The sequence below is a fragment of the Triticum aestivum genome, chromosome 4A (genome assembly GCF_018294505.1).
Source record: "Triticum aestivum cultivar Chinese Spring chromosome 4A, IWGSC CS RefSeq v2.1, whole genome shotgun sequence".
Lineage (NCBI taxonomy): Eukaryota > Viridiplantae > Streptophyta > Magnoliopsida > Poales > Poaceae > Triticum > Triticum aestivum.
In genome coordinates, this window is record NC_057803.1 from 35,547,393 (window position 1) to 35,569,134 (window position 21,742).

Below are 21,742 nucleotides of genomic sequence, written 5' to 3' on the forward strand. Positions count from 1 at the left end.
GATATTCCTTTTCCGCGAAACACTAAAATAGGCAAAAAAAACATCAATTTGCACTGGGCCTTGGGTTAATATGTTAGTCCCAAAAATAATATAGAAGTGTATAATAAAGCCCATTAAACATCCAAAACAGAATATATAATAGCATGGAACAATAAAAAATTATAGATACGTTGGAGACGTATCAGCGCACTACAACGTCGTATTGTCGGTTCCAACAAAAGGGTGCGTGAGGGAGCTGAAGTTGGTCGTCTGATGTGTGTCATCAACCAATAAGGGAGCAAGCACACTAGAATGTTGCATTGTTAGCTCCAGGAGAGGGGGCACAACTCCCCATTGGTCGTGAATCGCCGACCAGGATGAGCACGCCTCATCGACCCGATGTTGCGCTCTAGGATAGGGAGTCGTGATGGAAGAGGGCTTAAGGGCGGGAGAGATGGAGAACATAGCCTAGAGACCCTTTGCCATTGGTCAGTCGACCGGAAGAAGCCACCGGTAGTGGCGTGGAGGGGAGTGGCGGAAGAAGACTATTTTTAGGTGGCGGCGGTTGGTCGCGTCATGCCAAGGGCTTTCTCGAGCGGGATGGATAAAACTAGTACTAGTGAGTAGCAGTGCTATTGTTGTCACCATGTCATATGTGATGATTTCTTTTCAAAAGGGGGCAACCAGTCCTCTACATCATGAGATGAACACAACCATTTTATTAAATATGAAATGAGTTCACATCACTGCGTACCAAAAGGTTTACAGCAAGAGATTACCACACTGGTAGAAAAGAATAGTACATGGTTCATCTAAATAATCTACTACTGTCACGCCAACCAAACTTGTTAAACAAACTCCATGTCACAGTTTCCAGACAGCTTCACACAAATACCATAAGCTCCCGCGTGTCCACACGTTGAAACGATGACCACAAATAGATTAACACTGTAGCTCTCAAGATAACCCACAAAAAAATAGTTGATCTACAAAAAACACTCATTCCAGCAATTTCAAGTTGCCCCAAAAATGGCACAAAGTCCCACACGGATTTGATCCTTTTAGATTATGGTGAATACCAACCAATCAATTACCAAAAAAATTGGTATACTTGCTGGTGATGCTAAATTGAAAGTGACATGAATTGTGCGCCAAATCAATGTAGGAACAAACATGCCATGAATAAATAATGAATTGTTTTCCCTTGATCACAAAAACATCATTTTTTTGCTATCCCGTCAATTACGTTTTGCAAGATTATCTTCGGTAAGAATTACTTCTCTCTACAAAAACCCCATGAAAACTTTGATTTTAGAAGGAACTTTAGTTTTCTACATTTGTTTTATGCAAATAGCCTAGAACATAAGATCTGCATACATAGACTTTACGATGAAGACACCATTGGTAGTCAACCTCCACTAGAACGTAACTAACATCTGAGTTAGATTGATAGATGTCAACGTACTAACTAAATGAATACACTTAGTCCATTTTTCACCAAGTAAAGCTCTGTGTGAATGTTCAATCGGCTAGTCCTCGGAATAGATGATATGATGATGGGCCCCATATTCTCATGATGTCAGTGGGCGTTTCACACATGCAAAATGGCATGGTCTTCCCTGACGATCCGGGTTTCAGTTATAATTGCCTTGTGATTTAGGGCATGTATAATGATTGATAAGGTCGTCTTACCTTAAACCTACCATATAGTTTAGAGACGACAATAAAATATCGAAAATTGGCAATGGCTCCTAGGTGCATATGCACCCATTGTCTAAATACATATTTTAAAAAGTTGAAAAACTTCGAACAAAAATCCTGCATGTATATCCAAACATTTTATGTGCGTGCACAAAGTTTTCGGTGAAAAATGAGGTTTTTTGTGGCTTGTGTAAAAAAGACAATTTCGGATGCTTCATTACAACTATTCATTTTGCATTTCTTTATCTTTTTTACACAAGCCACAAAAAACGTAGTTTTTCACCGAAACTTTGTGCATGCACATAGAATGTCCGGATATACCCATGGAATTTTTATTCCAAATTTTTCAACTTTTCAAAATGTGTATTTAGACAATGGGTGCATATAAGGTTGTCTTACCTTAAACCTATAATATCTCTTAGTCTTATCTTTTATAACTAGATATTCGAAACATATGGTGAGAGATATCATTGTTAAGAGTGTTAAGAGATCATCTTAAATAAGAAAAGACACAACCTCCTTTTTTGCAAAAAGGATCAGATCTATTATAAAGATTCACTAGAAGTGCAAAGCACCTCATATATAATAAGAATTACATGGAGGTCCATTGCCCCCAGAACAAGCCGATGTCGCCGCTCTCATACTAGAGCCGCCCTGACCTTATCGATGACATCCAGAAAGTCTTTGTGCACATGCCCTTAAGGATCAGCACCCCGGAGCACCAGTCGTCCCGTTGAATCTGTGAATACCTGAAGAACCTAACGTCAAATCTTGTCGTTGCGTAACTGCAGCGAGAAACCCTAACCTTACCGTCCCAGGGAGCTGGCAGGATTCTATGCCAGAGCTCTGTCTAATCTGTCCCAATGGATGAATTTGAGGAGGATAGGAGCTCGAAAGACTTACTCGAAGAAGAAGCGCCGCCATCGATCCGAGCATCGTCCTACAAAGACTAAAAAACCTACCTATCTACTGGCTAGGGCCGAGGCACCAGAAATCCCCTCCCTACAACTAATCGTCGAAGTGGCAACCAGAGGGGAGGCGAATCCATCGGCTCGCCGACAGAGATAAGGGGAGGAATGCTTTCCCTAGTCGCCTTAGGAGAGGGAAAAGAAAACCATTCCTAATTCAATGATCTTTTTGATGAATAAGACACAAACCTTCTTTCTAATTTCTCTCTGCTTAACCTCAACATTTATCCTATGTGGCTCACCTAAGATATTAACAGTATATACGCCCTTACACTGTTACACATACTTACATTATATATGAGCACAAACGGTTACATGTTCAGACGATACGAACTGTTCTCTTGTTTTCCCTTTTGCGCAAGTGAAAACTACGTCACATACTTCACACATCATTTCCCGAAAGAAACAAAACATCATGTTTTTCTTTTTCTTCAAGTTGCACGTGTACAAAGGTCGACAAGAGAGCTTTCGTTTCGACAAGGTAGCTCAAACTTGAACTTCAACATTTGTCTGGATTTGGTAGGCACATATAAACAGTTCTATAAGGACAATTATTTCGAATGAAACAACTCATCACCCATTCATTAGTGGGCCAAAAGAGTAATCATAGGGGGGATGACTTCTATACTACTCAAATTATTACAAACTGAACTTATTAGTGTAAAATTTAGGCCGAATTTACGACAATATTAGTTTGTCGTCATGGTAATGTACACCGGTTTAGCTAATCCGAAGTTGTCAGGAATTTTTCTTACGTCTGGATAGACTTCTAAAAAGTTTATCAGTTTAGAAGAAGCTCAGAGATGGAAAATATGCAACTAAAGATCAGAGATGACTCGGTCATATATACCGTATAACACAAGCCTGTACATACCAGAAATGCTACCCCATACACACTCGTACAGTATCACTGTCACCTCGGTGAAAAAGATCTGTCACAAGCTGCGCAGTGCGCGCCACGGCAAGCAGCGCGACGGCCGGTGAACCGGACCTTTCTACGTGGATTCATCACGCGTGCGGAATATCATGTGATCTTCCTCCCCGTAGAGCGCTGGGTGTCCTTCCCTACGTCCTAAAGTCTGTAAATCTGACCAACGTGTCCAGAATCTAGAGATTCACGTCCAAGATAGCTTTGGACACAGGCCACACCACACACAACACAAGCACACGACATGTGTACGGACGTACGGCGTAGGTTACTCGGGGTTACTGCTGAGTGATCAGCTCGGTGGACCTCTTGCGCTCGTGGTGCACGACGGCACCGTCGTCGGTGTCGCCGTCGTCCATGTCCTTGCCGAAGAGCTTCCCGGTGTCCTCCAGGCTCTGGCCCATCGTCTCCGGCAGGAAGAAGTACATGAACACCCACCCGGCCGCCGCCACGCAGGCGTACAGGTAGAAGCTCCCGGCGATGGTGATGGCCTCGCTGAGCGACAGGAAGGACATGGTGGTGGCCCCGCCCATGAGCCGGTTCAGGCCCGTGCCGATGGCGGCCGCCTGCGCGCGCAGCCGCAGCGGGTAGATCTCCGAGCAGTACACCCACGCCACGGGCCCCAGCCCCGACGCGAACGACGCCACGAACGACAGCATCGCCACGATGCTCACCGCGCCCAGCGCCTTCGCCTCCGACTCCGGCCGCCGGTCGAGCATGAGCAGGGACGTGGCGAGCGTGAACAGGAAGATGGCCATCCCGCCGCCGCTGGCTAGCAGCAGCGGCCTCCTGCCGACCCGGTCGAGGAGGAGCGTCGCGATCGGGATGAAGAAGGTCTTGCACGCGCCCACCGCCATGGACGCCCCCAGCGAGTTGGTCCTGTTCTTCATCCCGGCCTTCTCGAACACCCGCGGGCTGTACATCACCACGCAGTCCACGCCCGTGGCCTGCTGGATGAACATGAGCCCGAGGCCGGCGACGAGCATGCGGCGCACGGGCCGGCTCGGGTTGATCAGCAGCTCCCTCCACACTCCCTGCCCGCGTGCGGCCTCGTTCGCGCGCACGATGGCGACGACGTCATCGGCGTCCGTCGCGTCCGCGGGGATGCCGACGACCTTCTTGATGTCGAGGAGCCGTTCCTCGGCCTCCTCGGGTGAATCGGAGGTCCTCAGGAGGACACGCCGCGCGTCCTCGATCCGGCCCCGCATGACGAGCCACCGGGGGGACTCCGGCATGGCGAGGACGGCGAAGCCGAGGAAGACGGGCGGCACGGCGCCGACGAGGAACATGGCGCGCCAGCTGAGGTGCACGGGGAGGCGCGCGAAGGCGAAGTTGGAGACGTAGCCGAGGAGGATGCCGAAGTTGTTGAAGACCTCCGGGAAGGTGGTGAGGAAGCCGCGGGAGGAGGTGGGGGCCACCTCGGCGGTGTAGACGGGGGCGATCATGAGCGCGTAGCCGACGCCGATGCCGGCGACGAAGCGGCCGGCCATGAGGAAGGCGTAGTTGGGGGCGAGGCCCATGAGGAGGGCGCCCGTGAAGAAGATGGCGGCCGCCAGTACCATGGTGTAGCGCCGGCCCAGCCAGTCGGAGGTCAGCCCCGCCATGAGCGACCCCAGCAGCGAGTAGATGCTGATGATGCCGGCCAGGATCTCGATCTGCGTGTCCGTGATCTTCAGGTCCTCCTTCATGAACAGCTGCGCGCCGCTCATCACCGAGATGTCTGCTCGCACACATCAAACAAGTTAACGTACGTGTTATCCACAGCATCGGCCTTCATGCAGCACGGTGGTGAGCAAGATCTATAGCTGAGAATGCACGTTGCGGCGTACCGTATCCGAGGAGGACGGAGTTCATGGAGGCGAGGAGGGCGCAGGCGAAGGCGTACTTGTTGATGGGAGGGCGCTTCGCCGGCGCCACGGCCACCGGCACGGCGTCCGCGTCCGTGCTGCTCATGGCTTGGAGATGAGGCGTGTGTGGTGACCTGAACCTAGCTCACTCTCACAGTGCTTAACCGACTGTGTAGTCCTGGTGTGCTCAGTTGCTCTATTATTGTTTGTACTGTGGGTCTCTAGCTAGCTAGCGAATGGGCGTGGCAGCCTCACTCCTCAGTGCTGGACGCAACTAGCAACGGAGATGTGGTGTGTGAAATTTCTTCTCCTCGGCCCTCTTTTATATACGGAGCTGCTGCTGTTGATCACTGAACACAGCGAGAGCGGAAGCAATAATAAGTGCACGCTCGCTTTAGCGGCAAATTTACGTATTCCGAATTAATGGGAAATTGATATGGGCCGTCGTTCTCAGATGTATAGAGTGTACTGTAGTATATGTCGACCGTTGTATTTCGGTCGTCATGAACAAGTGATTTCGATTCACAAATTAATGACCCAAGGAAGAAGTATATGTCGTTCCTGGACATCTCGTTTTCCTCCCTAGCGTAGGTGGCTAGGGCAAACTTTTTCCTCTAGACTTCACCGGCAAGTATGTGGATTCGCCTCCCCTCTACTTGTGGCTTCGGCCGGCGATGGCGGGAAGGGAAATCTCTGTGTCTTACCTCCTGTTATTAGATTATTATAGGCTAATGTTTTCTTAGTCCTTGCATGTGCGACGCTCGGACGTATGGCAACGTTTCTTCATTGAATTTGTCTTCTAAGCTCTGATCTTACTCTAATTCATCCGTTTAGATGTAGTAGACGAAGTGCTGGTGTAGATTCGTACCATCTCCTTGGGGTGATGAGGTTAGTGTTTCTTATCATGTGACGAGATTTGGTGTCAGGTACTTCACATCAATGCAAGGGTTGGACCTCCTCGAGGATTACATGCCTGACGCCTCGGGGCGGATTCCTCGCCGGCCACGTACGCAGCCCTTCACTATTAGGCTGGGTGTGGTTGACGGTGAGTCGCGTCTCCGTGACAGACAGGAGCCGGCTCCACAACGCCGAGACGACAACGACCACCATCGCCGTGATGAGGACGACGACCGCGACCGGGAGGACCGGCATGGTCGGGACGAGGACAGGCAAGCCTCCTCCTGGAGGGACCGCTTCTTCCGTAGCCGATCCCGTGCCCCGCCGCGTCGGCCAGATGAAGGCCGTGGCGAATCCCGCCGCGGCGACCGTGATAGGAGAGATGGTCGGCATAAAGACCGCAGGGATGGGCGTCGTCGTCGTACTGACTTGGACTCCTCGGACGGCCGCAAGAGATCAATCCGTGTCGCGTTCAGCGGTTAGCATCTGGTGAGGTGATCCCGGCTTCGGGTCGCCATGCTCGACACCGCCCACAAGACCGCTCTCCAAGACTTGTTGTTGTTGTCGTCTCTGAGGGATTGTGCGTCCGCTCTCCTCCGCCGTCTCCATGTACAACTTCCAGAGACATTGTTGAGATCACCCCGGCCTCCCCAATTCTGTCCTGGTTGCGCCGCGCTGCTTGCCTGGCCCCCAAGGTGCAGTCGTCTCTCACGTTGGAGGCGCATGAAGCGAGCACGATCTATACTCCGTTGCTTTGGAACCCCCCAGCACTTGAGGACCTGCCCCCTGAAGTGATGCAGAATACACCTCCTCCCTGTTCATCTTTGGTCAGGTTGGGGGCCTCTCATGTGTTGGCTGTTGTCTATGAAGATGACTGTGAAGAGCCTCAACATGGAGATGCCACTATGTTAGCTCCTGAGGACCTGCCCCCTGAAGTGATGCAGAACACACCTCCTCCCTGTTCATCTATGGTCAGGTTGGGGGCCTCTCCTGTGTTGGCTGATGTTGATGAAGATGACCGTGAAGAGCTTCAACATGGAGATGCCATTCTGGAACAACTGTCAGGTGATGCAACTGAAGAAGGAGATGCAACCCCACTGTTCATTCCTCGCATGCCAGCGCTGCTTCCCTGTCCATCTCCGAGATCGACGCCGCCTAGAAGGCCAACAGCGAGATGCAAAACCTTGGCTAGGGTCTCTGGCTTCCAGCTTCCCCGGCGCAGCCCTCGCATACAGGCAAAGAAGAGAGCCATTCCCATCGCCAAGCTTGCTGAACAACTGCTTTGTCATCGCATGGGCATCATTTCTGAAGAGGGGCAAGTCACAGAAGTGGCCATCACCAAGTTCGCTGACATGTTTCAGGGGCGCTTGCCGGACATCACTATTGTTGCATTCCGTGCTCTTTTTATGCTAGAATGTGATATTGCTACAACTGTTGACGATGCCCTTGTGCAGCACGGCGGAGAGGGAGGCCCTGACATGAGCGCGTCCACTGCAGGTGAAGCCTGAGCACCGCTGCTCTGACCAAGATGTAGTCTAGTTTCCCATGTTAGATCGACCAAGTCATGTATGTACGCCTGTTTGCAGTGGCACCTGTGCATTGTTCATGTTGGTCCTGGCGAGACCAGAGATGATCTGTTCGTGTCTAGCTTGTCATGGCTATTGTGTTAGTCCTGGTGATGTTAGTCCAGAGGTGTCCCATGTGTTGTTATGTTAGACACAAATCTATCAATCCTATGATGGAATGTATGTGGGTTAAACTGCCCAGATCGTCGCGCTACCGTCCATGAAACCATTGCTTCTTCCTTCTGTCAACTCGTATGCATCCAAGAGTCAAAGCTTCAGGCCTCCTTTGGTTTGGAGGAATTTCATAGGAATTCTAGAGGATAGGATTTCTTATAGGATTTTTTCCTTTAGAGTCCTTTGGTTCATAGGAATGGATTCTTATTCGTACATAGGATTGGTTCCTATCCTCCATATTTTATAGGAAAATAAAAATGAGCCTAGACTCAATGGAAAAATTCCTTTGGTGTCAACCAAATGACATCTCGTTTCCTATTCCTACTCATAGGATTTGAGATACATGTCATCTCATTTCCTACAAAATTCCTATTCCCACGATAATCCTATCCTATGAACCAAAAGAGGCCTCAATCTGTTGACCCCTTCTTAGCGGCGTATCTAGGTGGACAGCACCTAAAGAGCTTTGCCCAAAGGCCGCTGATGGTACAAAAGGTGGCATTTTGCTGCTATGGGATGACTCTGCGGTCATGCTGACAAATGTGCAAATTGGTGTCTACTTCCTCTCTGCGATAGTGGCCATCAACAACTATGGCGACGACAAAACTTTTAAGCTAACCACAGTGTATGGACCAACCTGTAGCTTAACAAGGATGCTTTCTATCTTGAGGTGACTTCAGAAAACCCTCCGCCTCGAACCAAATGGCTAGTAAATGGTGATCTCAATCAAATCTATTGTGACAGGGACAAAAACCGAGCCAATGTGGACCGTAGCCATCTCGTGCGGTTCCGCAACGCCTTCAACACATGTGAGCTCAAGGAGATACACATGCAAAACAAGAAATTTACTTGGAGCAATGAACAAAGTAACCCGACGATGAGCAAGCTAGATAGCTTCTTTTGCAATGAAGACTAGGACATCGAGTTTGCCACACACATTCTGCATGCCCTCTCCTCATCACTTTTGGACCATTGCCCACTTCTACTTGCTAATGATGTCGGACCAAAGAAGCCTAAACCCTTCCGTTATGAAAATTACTGGACAAAGATGCCAGGGTTCCAACGAGTCGTCTCCGAGGCATGGACTGAAATTTCTTGTCATGTCGAACCATATCAGCGGTTGTTCCACAAGCTAAAGAGAACATGCCAAAAACTGCGCTCCTGGAGCAAGACCCTTTTCTCGAACTCCAAGGTCCAGCTCCACATGGCTCTTGAGGTTATCCTTCGCCTTGACCTGGCGCAAGAACAAAGAGAGCTAAGCCTAGAGGAAAGGGACCTTCAGAAAAGATTAAAAAGAAGGATCATTAGCTTGGCGGTGCTCGAAAAATCTAGAAAAAGACAAAACTCGAGGATCATAAACCTCAAAGAAGGAGACACCAACACCCGTTATTTCCACCTCCGTGTCAATCACCGGAGGAGGAAAAACTTCATTCATCGCCTCAAACACAATAGGGGTTGGGTCACCTCACACGAAGACAAAGAGAAGATTGTTCACAACCACTTCAAGAACATAGCCAAAAAAAGGCCATGCTCGTAACATTGATGTCAATTGGGGATTGTTGCCAACTCCTAATTGCAATTTACAGGGCTTGGATGAGGCATTCACTGAGGAGGAGGTCAAAGCTGCGGTGTTTGAATTGTCGGGAGAAAACGCACCCGAACTGGATGGCTTCACGACCACTTTCTTCAAAGCGTGTTGGAACACAATCAAGCCAGGCATCATGTTGGCAGTCAATCATTTCTCCAATCTACAGACTGCTCACCTTCACTGGTTGAACTCGGCTGATGTTGCTCTCATTCCGAAGAAGGATGGTGCTGAGGATATTTCCGACTTCCTCCCTATAAGCCTAATTCATGCCATTGCAAAGATCATTGCTAAGATGATGTCCAAAAGGCTGGCACCTCATATGAACGATCTGGTCTCTCAAGCTCAAAGTGCTTTCATCAAGAAGAGATGTATCCATGACAATTTCATGTACGTGCGCAACCTTGCCAGACGCTTGCACCGCAACAAGACCCCGGCTCTTTTGTTCACGCTCGACATCAAGAAAGCGTTTGATTCGGTGCGGTGGGACTATCTCCTGGACTTGCTGAACCATCTTGGTTTCCCACCCCGGTTCCGTGGTTGGGTGTCTGCCCTCTTGTCTACAGCCTCGTCGCGCGTTCTGCTCAATGGTGTGTAGGGCGACCCCTTCAGACTTGGACGTGGGCTTAGACAAGGGGACCCTCTATCCCCCTTCTCTTTGTGTTCTCCATTGATCCATTACATTACATCCTGGAGAAGGCCACTTCGCAAGGTCACCTTCATCCTATTGGCAGACATGCTATGCCAATCCAGGCTTCACTTTACGTAGATGATGTTGTTGTTTTTATTGCCCCACTTAAGGAGGACGTCAATTTCTTTGCTGCTACCCTTAAGAGCTTTGGAGATATTTCGGGCTTGATGACAAATTGCTCCAAAAGCTTGGTCGCCCCAATTAGATGCGACAATGTGGACCTTTCGGATATTCTTCAATCTTTTCTGGCTCAACGATCCACCTTCCCGGTGAAGTATATATCTTGGATTACCATTGATTGTGAAGTGCCTAAAGAGAATTCACTTTTAGCCTCTAGAGGACAAGATTGCGGCCCAGCTCACTCCTTGAATGGGAAAGCATGTTTCAGCCCCTGGAAGGATGGTTCTTGTTAAGTCGGTCATCACGGCCATCGCCATTTTCTACATGACGATCTAAATATTTCGGTTGAAGTTATGAAAAAGATTGATGCCCTTCGGCGTGCTTATCTCTGGGCTGGTTGTGAAAAGGTCACGGGTGGGAAATGTAAGGTCAACTGAGATCAAGTTTGCAAGTCAAAGTTGCATGGTGGTCTTGGGATCCTAAATCTTCAGAAGTTTGCGGCTGCTCTTCGTCTCTGTTGGTTGTGGTTTGACTGGCAGGACCTGATCATGCATTGGTCAGGCTTGGGCACCCCTTGTGACAAGAATGATCAAAACATCTTTGCATCGGCCTCCAAGGTTTAGGTGGGAGACGGTCTTCGTGCCTCTTTCTAGGAGTCAGCTTGGCTAGATGGCATCAGGCCCAAAGATATTGCTCCCAGAATTTAGGACATCTCCAAAAAGAAGAACTCTTCCATTCATAAGGCATTGCTTAATGGCTTCTGGATCTCCCAGGTGAATGTTGCCTCGGGCATTACCTCTGAGCACATCATCCAGTTTGTTGCGCTTTGTGATAGACTCACCCACATTCAGTTAAACCCAGACATGCCAGATTCCATCACTTGGAAACTCACTACCAATGGCCACTATTCCGCAGCCTCGGCATAAAGGGCTCAGTTTCTTGGCTTGGTGGACACGGATATGAATCAAAATGTGTGGAAGAACTGGGCGCCCCCAAAGTGTAAGTTTTTCGCTTGGCTTGTTATCAATAATAGAATTTGGACGGCTGACAGACTCCACCGCTGTCGGTGTCAAAACCGGCGGATCTCAGGTAGGGGGTCCTGAACTGTGCGTCTAGGCCGGATGGTAACAGGAGGCAGGGGACACGATGTTTTACCCAGGTTCGGGCCCTCTTGATGGAGGTAAAACCCTACGTCCTGCTTGATTGATATTGATGATATGGGTAATACAAGAGTAGATCTACCACGAGATTAGAGAGGCTAAACCCTAGAAGCTAGCCTATGGTATGATTGTTGTTCGTCCTACGGACTAAAACTCTCTGGTTTATATAGACACCGGAGAGGGCTAGGGTTACACAGAGTCGGTTACAATGGTAGGAGATCTACATATCCGTATCGCCAAGCTTGCCTTCCACACCAAGGAAAGTCCCTTCCGGACACGGGACGAAGTCTTCAATCTTGTATCTTCATAGTCTAGGAGTCCGGCCGAAGGTATAGTCCGGCCATCCGGACACCCCCTAATCCAGGACTCCCTCAGTAGCCCCTGAACCAGGCTTCAATGACGACGAGTCCGGCGCACGGATTGTCTTCGGCATTGCAAGGCGGGTTCCTCCTCCAAGTACTTCATAGAAGATTTTGAACACAAAGGTAGTGTCCGGCTCTGCAAAATAAGTTTCCACATATTGCCATAGAGAGAATAATATTTACACAAATCTAATCTGCTGACGTATTCCGTAGCGTGACATCACACCATGGCCAAGTCTTTATTCGAATCGTTTTATTGTCCCACCTCAGCGCGTTTAGCGAGGCAGTTTCCTTGGCACTCTTGTTAAAGCAGAGATCGTGTCCCCTTATTCTGGGATTCTCATCAATACGGGCGTGGGTAACCCAACCATACCCGTTGGTATATTTTCTCGATCAAAGGCGAGTCCTAAACGGTCACGGGGAAGGCCCTTGGTATTCAACCTCTTATAAAGAGACCAAGGCCTTACTCCTTTCTTTCAATCTCAAACGACTTCGCCCTTCGCCTCGAGTTCCAACACCCAAGGTTCCAGATTTCAGGCGCTTCGGACCTTCGACAATGTCCGGTTCCGACCTTCGAGGCCGATGGATGCCCTCCTCCGTCACGAAGGAGGACGTGCTGAAGTTGAGAGAGGCCAGGTTCTTGACCGGCGAAATCTCGCATAGGCTGCCTGCTCAAGGGCAGGTCATTCCCACTCCCAAGCCCGGTGAGAGTGTGGTGTTCATGTCTCACTTCCTTCGGGGGCTAGGCTTCCCGACGGATCCCTTCGTGAGGGGGCTCATGTATTATTATGGGCTGGAATTTCACGGCTTAGCCCCGGAGTCCATCCTCCATATTTCCTCATTCATCGTCGTGTGTGAAGCCTTCCTCCTTATCACTTCTCACTTCGGACTATGGCTCAAGACCTTCAAATTAGAGCCGAAGATGATCGAGGGACGGCACGCGGAGTGTGGAGGTGCTTTTATAAGCAAGAATGCTGGTACTCCATGGCCCAAGGGCTCTTTTCAAGAGGAGTCCAGCTTATGGCAACAAGAGTGGTTTTATATTACCGCTCCCAGGGCCCCTAAGTGGGTGGCGCCACCTGCCTTTCGCTTGGGTCCCCCGCCACGACTGGCGTCATGGGTCAATACGGGGCTGGACTGGGGGCCGGCAAAGGACGTGCCCCTGTTGCAGGGCCACATCCCAGATCTCCTAGAAAGAGACATCAGTCTGGTCGTGGTGACGCAGGTTATGTTAATTCGCCGAGTTCTGCCCTGCAAACGTCGCCCCCTCCGCCTGTGGGAGTTCAACCCAGAGGGACCACGAGTTCTCCAACATTTTCTTGGCATGACGCCCGTGGAGATGTACAAATTGTTCTTCGGACCACAAGTAGTGTGTCCGGATTCTACGGAGGACGCAGGTCTGAGCTGCAATCGTCCGGATACTCAAGTAAGTAGCCTTGTGCCCGGACTCGCTATCCGTATATTTATCATAAAATTGCCCCTAAAAGAGATGTCCTTTAAACAGGAGTGGGTAGCGAAAGCAAAGCTAATCAGGTGTCCGGCCCCCCTCCCCGAGACCACGCCGGGTCCCGTGCTAGTCAGGATGTTGGAGGTTGTGCCTTCAAAGGGAAGCGAGGGAGGGGACAAGGAAGCTACAGCCTTCTCAAAGGAGGTTGTCCGGAAGGGAGGAATCGGAAATTCCTCTCCTCAGGGGAAGAAGAGGACCGCCTCTGAAAACCCGGAGACCATGGCCTTAAAGCGGGGGAAGAAATCTTCGCGAGAGGGTCCTGTGCTGGGGGCTACTTCAGCCGAATTATGCCCTCAAGGGGATCAGCCCTCCACCGAGCCGTAAGTAGAGAGGAGTTTTCTTTTTAAGAAACGAGAGAAATCCCTGCTTTATATCTGAGAAAAGTAATCAAAAATTTACCTTGTAGCTCAGACCTTAGCCCTTCTCAGCAGAGCTCGTCTTCGAGGGATCTTCTTCCGGAGATGATGGAGAGCGGAACGCCTCCCCTGCCGTACCACCTTGTGAGGCGGGCGACCCTGAGGTATCGTCGCGGAGGGTTTCTCCAAATCTGGCAGGGCCGGAAGGTAGTCATATGGCCCCCCAAATCCCTCCGCGTCCGGCCTTCGAAAAGGGCCATCGGACGAGTCCGGCACCGTCTGGTGCGCGGTCGGAGGAGCTGAAGGATCTGCTAGGGCGAGCATCCATCTCAGAGGAGCACCGTGCATTGATGGGTACGGTGATTGAGAGGATTTCATCCGCGGAGAGCGGATTGCATGAGGCCATCAGGAGTTTACTGACAGGTTTTGAGGTACGCGAAATAATGTACCCTTTTTGGATAGTTGTGCATAAATAAGATGCGCCCTGTGTAGATAGTAGCCCCTGAGACTCTGTGTGTTGTCAAAAGTGACGGCGCACAGAGGATCATAATCCCAGGTCTAATATGCCGCCTTTATACGTAGGTGGCGAAGTGTCCGGTGGCCAGCCGGACTGATGGATTTGCCGAGCTAAAGCGGCAACTTGACGTGGCAGATGCCGACATCGCGCTTGTCCACAAGCGGCTTGACAAGGCACAAGGTATGTAATTCCGTTGGCGGCGCCTGGTAAGAGGAGCTTTATGCCAGTATCTTACAATGTGTGCACTTGATGCAGATGGTGCTGCTGCCATGGAGAATCTTCAGGCGGAACTTGCCCGAGCCAAGGAGCAAGCCAGGAAAAATGATGCGGCTGCCGGAAAGGCAATTTAAGAGCTGAAAGCCGAACAGGCTGCTCACTGCCGAAGCAAGAAGGAAATGGCCGAGATGGCCATGAGGCTGAAGAAGGTTGCTGACCGTTGCAAGCTTCTTGAAAAAGAAGATCGGGCGAAACGGACGAACCTGAAGAAGGTCGTCGCCGATGCCAAGGATGCTCGCTCTGCGGTGAGAGCTATGAAGGAGGAGCTGCGTCAGGCCGGAGAGATCGCGGCTGGAAAGCCCTTTATGCTGCGGAGGAAGTTCTATGATCCTAAACATGCTCCGTTAGACCAGATGTGGAGTACGGCGGACACCTATCTGGATTTAGCAGCGAGTGCCACAGATGCGGCCGAACACTTCCAAGATCAAGAAGATCGCGAAGTGGAACAGCTCTTCTGGTCGCAGTTCCACAATCCAGGGCGTCCATTGTCATTAGCCGATCGTTTGGCCGAATGGGCCGAGCTAAATAGGTTGTCCGGACTCACCATAAAGTATGTCATGAATCATCTGTGGCCAGAGAGGCCAGAGCCGAAAAGTTATTTCAACTTGGTGCAGTAGTTCCTTGGTGTGGCGCTGCATATCAATGCGATGAAGAGGTCAGCGTGCATAGAGGGTGCGCGGATGGCTCTTGCCCGTGTCAAGACATACTGGGCGGAAATGGAAGCCACCGTTGTTGCATCCCCAGACTCGGATGGAAGCCGAGTACCTGCCGAGCGCTATTTTCAGGAAGTTCTGCAAGGCGCTCATTTAATAGAGATGCAGTGCTCGAAGGATACTATATTCGAATAGCATGTATTATTGTAAAACAATATTTTGATAAATTGTAGAAGCTTTTTATACTTGTGCCTGCAAGTATTGGAATACCTCATGTGCGGCTGTTTAACATATACGTGTATATAATCTGAAAGATGGCAGTCGTCGGCTTCAACCCCCACGCACATAATGCGGGGGTGTTCGCAGAAGGCGCATTTTCACACTTGATCCAACATCTTGGTCCTTCAAAGGAGGTGATAGCGCAGCGAACTAGGCAATCGGACTATGATGTTTTATCACTTTCACTTAGCCATAGGAGTTTGACATTGAGGCTACTTATATAGCCCCTGGTGGCGCCTGCGCTCGCCCGAACTCGGGGCGCGTATGTGCCATGGCCGGGAAACGGCCCTTCGTTAATGCGGAGGAATCCTAAAGATTCCGGTAAGTCATCGAGTGGTTGACCAGTCTCACGCTATATCATGACAATCAGTTTTCGGCTTTCTCTACTGAGGTGCTCGCCTGGCCGAACCGGGGCACAATCGCAGTAGTTCTCCTGGTGCCGCCTTAGCCGATAGAGCGGAACGTAAGGCAGCAAAACACAGGAGCCGGGCAAACCCAACATTTGACCAAAGACATGATTCGGAGCTGATGCATATAAGGCCAAACTCGCGACGCCGAACACTCCTTAAGGTATTCGGTCTTTATGAGGGCGGGCAGGATAACGTCCTTAGTAATAAGCCCCTAGTGTCCAGGTACGCGCAAAACTCTGACGTGGCCACATGCCAAAACGCCAGCCTCCTCCTTGGTTATACCAAGAAACCAGGGGATGTGTATCAACAAAAGACAGTAAAAAAGGTTTACGCAGGGTCTTAATCTGAAAAAAATCCTTGGAACGGCTCCCTGCTGCACGTCTGCGCCTGTGTCTCCGTTGTGCCGTATCCTGGACGGGCGTAGCATGTTGTTCAATATGAGCCGAACTCGTCTAGCCGTGTCCGTGGTCTTGACGACCTGTTTAGATGCTTTGGCTGGTGAAGCCGCTTTATTGTGGGGTTGTCAAGGCAGCCGCACTATTTTCCGCGCGGGAGGAACACTCAATGTTTTCCCTTTAATGAGATGATGCCTCGTGGACCGGGCATCTTAAGCGTAAGAGATGCATAATGCGGTATTGCGTTAAAGCGGATGAAAGCTTCGCGTCCCAGTAGTGCTTGATAGCTACTTGAGAATGGGGCGATGTGGAAGGTTAGCTGTTCGCAACGGAAGTTATCGGGGGAGCCGAACATAACTTCTAGCCGGAGAGAACCCATGCAACGGGCATCCGGGCCTGGCGTTACCCCTTGAAAGGAGGTTTTGCTATGGGAAATTTTGGTTGGGTCTATCCCCATGTTGCGGACTGTGTCCTGGTATAACAGGTTTAGATCACTGCCGCCGTCCATCAGGACATTTGTAAAATGAAGTCCGTCGATTATTGGATCTAATACCAAGGCAGTCCAGCCTGCGTTCCGGATACTTCTAGAGTAATCCTGATGGTCAAAGGTGATCGGTTTTAACAACCATTGGCGAGACTCCTTTGGGATAGGCCATATGGCGCGTATCTCTGGTGGCGCCGTTCTGTTCGTCACGTGAAGTAAGTGTACTGTTTTGACTTCTTGTGAGAAATCCTTTTGTTTTCTGGTGCTCTGCTTGTGGGGTTCGTCGTCGTCCTCATTTGGTGTGTCGAGCCCCTTGTGTTCGGCGTTGAGTTTGCCGGCTTGCTTGAAAACCCAACAATCTCTGTGGGTATGGTTCGCAGGCTTCCCGGGAGTATTGTGTATTTGACATATCTTGTCCAAGATTTTGTTTAAGTTGGATAGCTCGTCCCTGTTATCCTTGAGGGACGGCTTTCTCTGATTCTGCCGCGAGCTTTTGAATCCGGCATTGACCGCCGTGCTCTTTGGGCTATTTCCCTTATTCCGGCGCTGGTCCTTGCTGCGTCGGGGTTTTCCGTTTCCATCCCTAACTTCGGATGTACTTGGGTCGCTAGTGCTACATCTTGCCAACCAGCTGTCCTCTCCTACGCAAAAGCGGGTCATGAGGCTTGTTAATGCGGTCATTGTTCTTGGCTTTTCTTGGCCGAGGTGTCTGGCGAGCCATTCGTCTCGAACGTTGTGCTTAAAAGCTGTTAGGGCTTCGGCATCCGGACAGTCGACTATCTGATTCTTTTTAGTACCATGAGATGATCCAATGAAAGCACCAATGGCACCAACGTCCGGACTCCCTCAACCGCCATGGGTGGCCGAATTGTAGTCGTTGTCTGCTATGCCAACAAGTTCCGGAATCGGCGGCCCACCTCCTTTTCCAATGTCTGTATACCATTTGAGTCAGGGGCATGATTAAAGGTTGGCTTGCGCTTGATGTTCGGCCTGATGAGTGGATTGTTCTGGACTCAGTTAAGGATTGGTGGACTCAGAATGCCACAAAGCAAACTCCATCGAGAAGGCCGCTTATCTCGCTAATGATGCTCATCTCTTGGGAAATATGGAAGGAACGAAATGCTCGAGTTTTCCGCAGCACTGCAGTTCCGGTGGGAGTGTTGGTCACTAAGATCAAAGAGGAGTGCTCGCTTTGGAGCTTTGTTGGAGCAAAATATTTGAGTAACATTATGCCGCGAGAGTGATGTGTTGTATCTTGGCCTCCGGCCTTAAACTGTAAACCTTCTCTCTTAATCAATGAAAATGGCAAATCTTTTGCCTCGTTTAAAAAAAATGGTGTCGACTGCGGCTTCAGGGCACTGGTCCTTAGGAGCACGTGCATGAAGACTTTCTGATTGTCATCTACAAGGTCAAGTTGGCTCCAGCGGCAGAGCAACGTCAGCGGCGCGTTGATGGCTCGTTCTGGTGGTAGTAGTAGTCTTGAAATTTGATGTGATTTTTATTATGTTTGAGATGCTTTATATGTCCGGTGAAGTTTTATAATAGATCTGATCCATTTAAAAAAACAAATATTGTTCCCGGAGGTATGACCCAATTGACTTGTGACTGGCTTGTTGCCAAGGCATTGGGACGACCCAGTCAATTGTTAATTAGTGGTACATGATGATCCACACGAGTTGGCGGCACTATTGTTTTTAATTATCCAGGTTGACCGTTTTTTCTTCCCGTCTTGCAAGGCGATTAGAAAAAGCCTTCCTATCCTCAATCTTCACTTTCGAGCCTGTCGATTCGCCTTCCCTCCACCTGTTGCTTCGGCGACCGGTGACGGGGAGGGGATTTCTGGTGCTTCAGATCCGGTTAGTGGATGGGTAGGGTTTTAGTCCTTACAGGGGCGAATTTGGACGGATGGCGGCGCTTCTTCTTTAAGTCGGTCTTCTGGGCTTCGATCCTCCTCAAGTACGTCCATTGAGACGGATTATACGAAGCTTCGGCGTAGATTACTGTCAGCTCCTCGGGGCGACGAGATTAGGATTTCTCGTCGTGTAGACGCAAAGGCACGGCGAAGAACTTAATTAAGATGGTCTCAAATGGAGAAGTGTTCAAAGTGAGAAAGTTCTGTATCGTCAAAAGGAATAACTTTGATATTTGGGCCATAGTCATCCGGTCTCATCTCTAAGGCCGAAATTGTGTTCGAAGTACTTAGATTTTGTATTCAGAACACTATTCGGCTGATTACGCCCCCAAGACTACCTCATATTGAAAACTGATCTACATAAATTTTCTTCGTCTCATCGAAACAGTCAATTTTGATATAAAGATCGTCTCAATCCAAGGTCATATGCAAAAGTTAGAGCTCGCATAGCGAGACCCTCCAGTGAGCAAAAATATGACGCCCGGAACCAGACACATATGTGGGTATGTCTGATGTGCTGCGTTAATAATTAGCTGTCTTGCACGAGCGATTTGACCCTCGAGATGACCTCTGATGAAAAAACATTCAACATGAAAGTTGTTCATCTCATCAAAACGGTCAAGATTGCTTTTGGGCTCGTTTCCATCCGAGGTCGTTTGTCACCACAAAAAGGACCATCAAAGTACAGCCAGTTTAAACCGAACAGTTTTGGAAAGTTCGGATAAAATCAGTCCAAATTTGACTAGGGTTTTGGACGTGAATTGATGTAATTTTCTTGTAAGGAAAGCCTAGATAAATACTTTGCTTGTACGGGAAGTCCAGCCGCCTCTTATATATGTTGGGGCTGACAGCCGATTGAAACAACACACAATCGACAAAATCATCTACCACTTTTATCTTTTATCTTTTCTCCTTAACCCTAATTCTTCTTCTTCCTCGTTCTTCGTCTGTTCTTCTTGTTGCAGGGAGGCGAACCTCGAGGCCCTAGGGGCGATCAGGTCGACCTAGGGCAGCCCATAACCGCCGCGCGCCCTGACGGGGTCCCTCCCGGGCGTGTGGGGTTTCGGGTCCTCAAAAGCACCCGCCGGATTGCCTACGTACCGCGCTTCCGGACGGGTCTGCTTCGACGTGAGCTGCGGTGCATCACCCCCGGTGTCGAGGGTACACGATGACGTGTTCGTGTGCGAACACACTTTTTGGCGACTCCGCTGGGGACGAAGCGTTGAACGGTCTCCGGCCCGTTCTTGCTACGAAGAGATCGTCATCTAGGGTTTGACATCTACAAAGGTAATATGAATACCCACTTCACTTATGTAGATGCAAATAATGCATATGTTGTTGCTAGATCGCCTAATGAGCATAATGTATCGGCTAGCCCTAGTTTTATCAATAATGTATCTAATTCTGTGCAATAGCTGATTTAGAATAATCTTGATGCTTCAACTTCATATAATTTCAGCAATATGCAACATATGTATCCCAACTCCCATGCATCGGCAACCCCACAAATCTATATGTCGATGAACAACATGATGAGTTTGGTTAATCAAGTTGAGATACCCCATGTAGGAACTTCCAATAGGATGCAACAAAATGTTTCAACTTTTTATTCATTGGCAAATAACTTGCAGTTTGTTAATCCAAACGTGTCGGTGGATAGGGGAATTGGCCGTGCTACTACTAGTTATTCGGCCAATTACCCTCAAACATCATATGCTACACCTCATGCTACTAATTTTCTGGCACCATACGCAACTGTTGATGTCCATAATTTGGCTCCCCACCTTCATGGTCATGGCCGAATAAGTGAAACTTCTACAGGAGCACAAATGCCTTCACCTACTACCGTGGCATATCATGTTCCCCCAACACAATTACAGAATTTCGGTGACATATCGTTACCGAAAGAGTCTAAAAGTGTTGGGGGGGGGGGCAATTCTATCCAGATTGGGTCATTAAGAAAAATCTTACGCCTTTTTGGGATGAATGCAATGTTGTTCTACATGAATTAATAAAAGAGGGAATGCCTATTAATTCTACTGCAATCCAAGCTAGATTATGCCAAAAAGAGAAAGCATTGGGTGTGGATAGAATTATCAAAAAAGATGGTGATTCGGATAATAAAGTTAATTCGGCTATTGAAAAGACCGAATCAAATATTACGTATGCCGAATCTATTCTAGAAAAACAGGATGACAAGGTGTTGGGGAGCTATTCGAAAGAGGAACAACCTATCGTTCAAGTAACGCAACCATCATGCTCTCCCAACGTGTTTGAAAAGGTATGTCTAGCAAGTGATTTACCTATCTTCCGATTTGGTCGCAGCTTTATTGTTGATGCTTCTATAAGAGAAATTCTCATAAGTAATTTTGAAAGATCAATGACGAAGGGAAATTTACTTGTTAGCAATAAAACTGTTATAAAACATATCGGTCAGTCTATTGTGCCATTTATAAAGACCGATAGTGACCTATTATTGCAGCCAAAGTTTTCTGCATTGCTTTATCAAAATTTCATATCTAATTGGGTAGCTTTGCTTGTTTCTTACTTGGGTTGCACTTGGTCTCAACTGAGACATGTGTATTCTAACTATTTTCGTTTCAGAAATTTAAAGCCAAGGTTAAATTCTTTTGAAAAATCCGATGCTAATATAATATCTTATCCAAATACATCAGAGATAGGGTGTAAAACACAATGCATAGCCGAATGGGGAGATTCTAAATCTGAACCATTCGTTTGCTCAACTCCAAAGCCGTTTGCACACCAAGATCGGCTAGAAAATAAGAAGTATACCTTCAATTCAAGCATGTGTGATCAAATATTTGATTTCTTGCTGAAAAATAATTACATTAAAGTTCTTGATCACCATGTGAAGCCATCAATCCAAGGACAAATGTATTGCAAGTTGCATGATTCGTCTAAGCATAATTTTGAGGATTGCAACATGTTTCGTCAAATAGTTAAATCGGCCATTGA

General features: G+C 48.7%; 1 protein-coding gene across 1 annotated transcript; it reads right to left on the reverse strand.

Annotated features, from left to right (window-relative positions):
- Window positions 1-3,461: 3,461 nt before the first annotated feature.
- LOC123084948 (putative polyol transporter 1) lies at window positions 3,462-5,726 on the reverse strand. Its single transcript, XM_044506489.1, has 2 exons — window positions 5,406-5,726; window positions 3,462-5,296 (listed from the first exon to the last, which is right to left on the reverse strand). Exons 1-2 carry the CDS (start codon window positions 5,527-5,529, stop codon window positions 3,855-3,857), a joined length of 1,566 nt encoding a protein of 521 aa, XP_044362424.1. The 5' UTR covers window positions 5,530-5,726; the 3' UTR covers window positions 3,462-3,854.
- Between the last annotated feature and the right edge of the window lie 16,016 nt (window positions 5,727-21,742).

What these genes read in the sequence shown, in the direction of transcription:
- LOC123084948 (XM_044506489.1), bottom strand. Translation starts at nt 5,529, where the DNA reads ATGAGCAGCACGGACGCGGACGCCGTGCCGGTGGCCGTGGCGCCGGCG. An exon ending in CTCCGTCCTCCTCGGATACG is followed by an intron (nt 5,297 to 5,405) that starts GTACGCCGCAAC and finishes GTGTGCGAGCAG; the next exon opens with ACATCTCGGTGATGAGCGGC.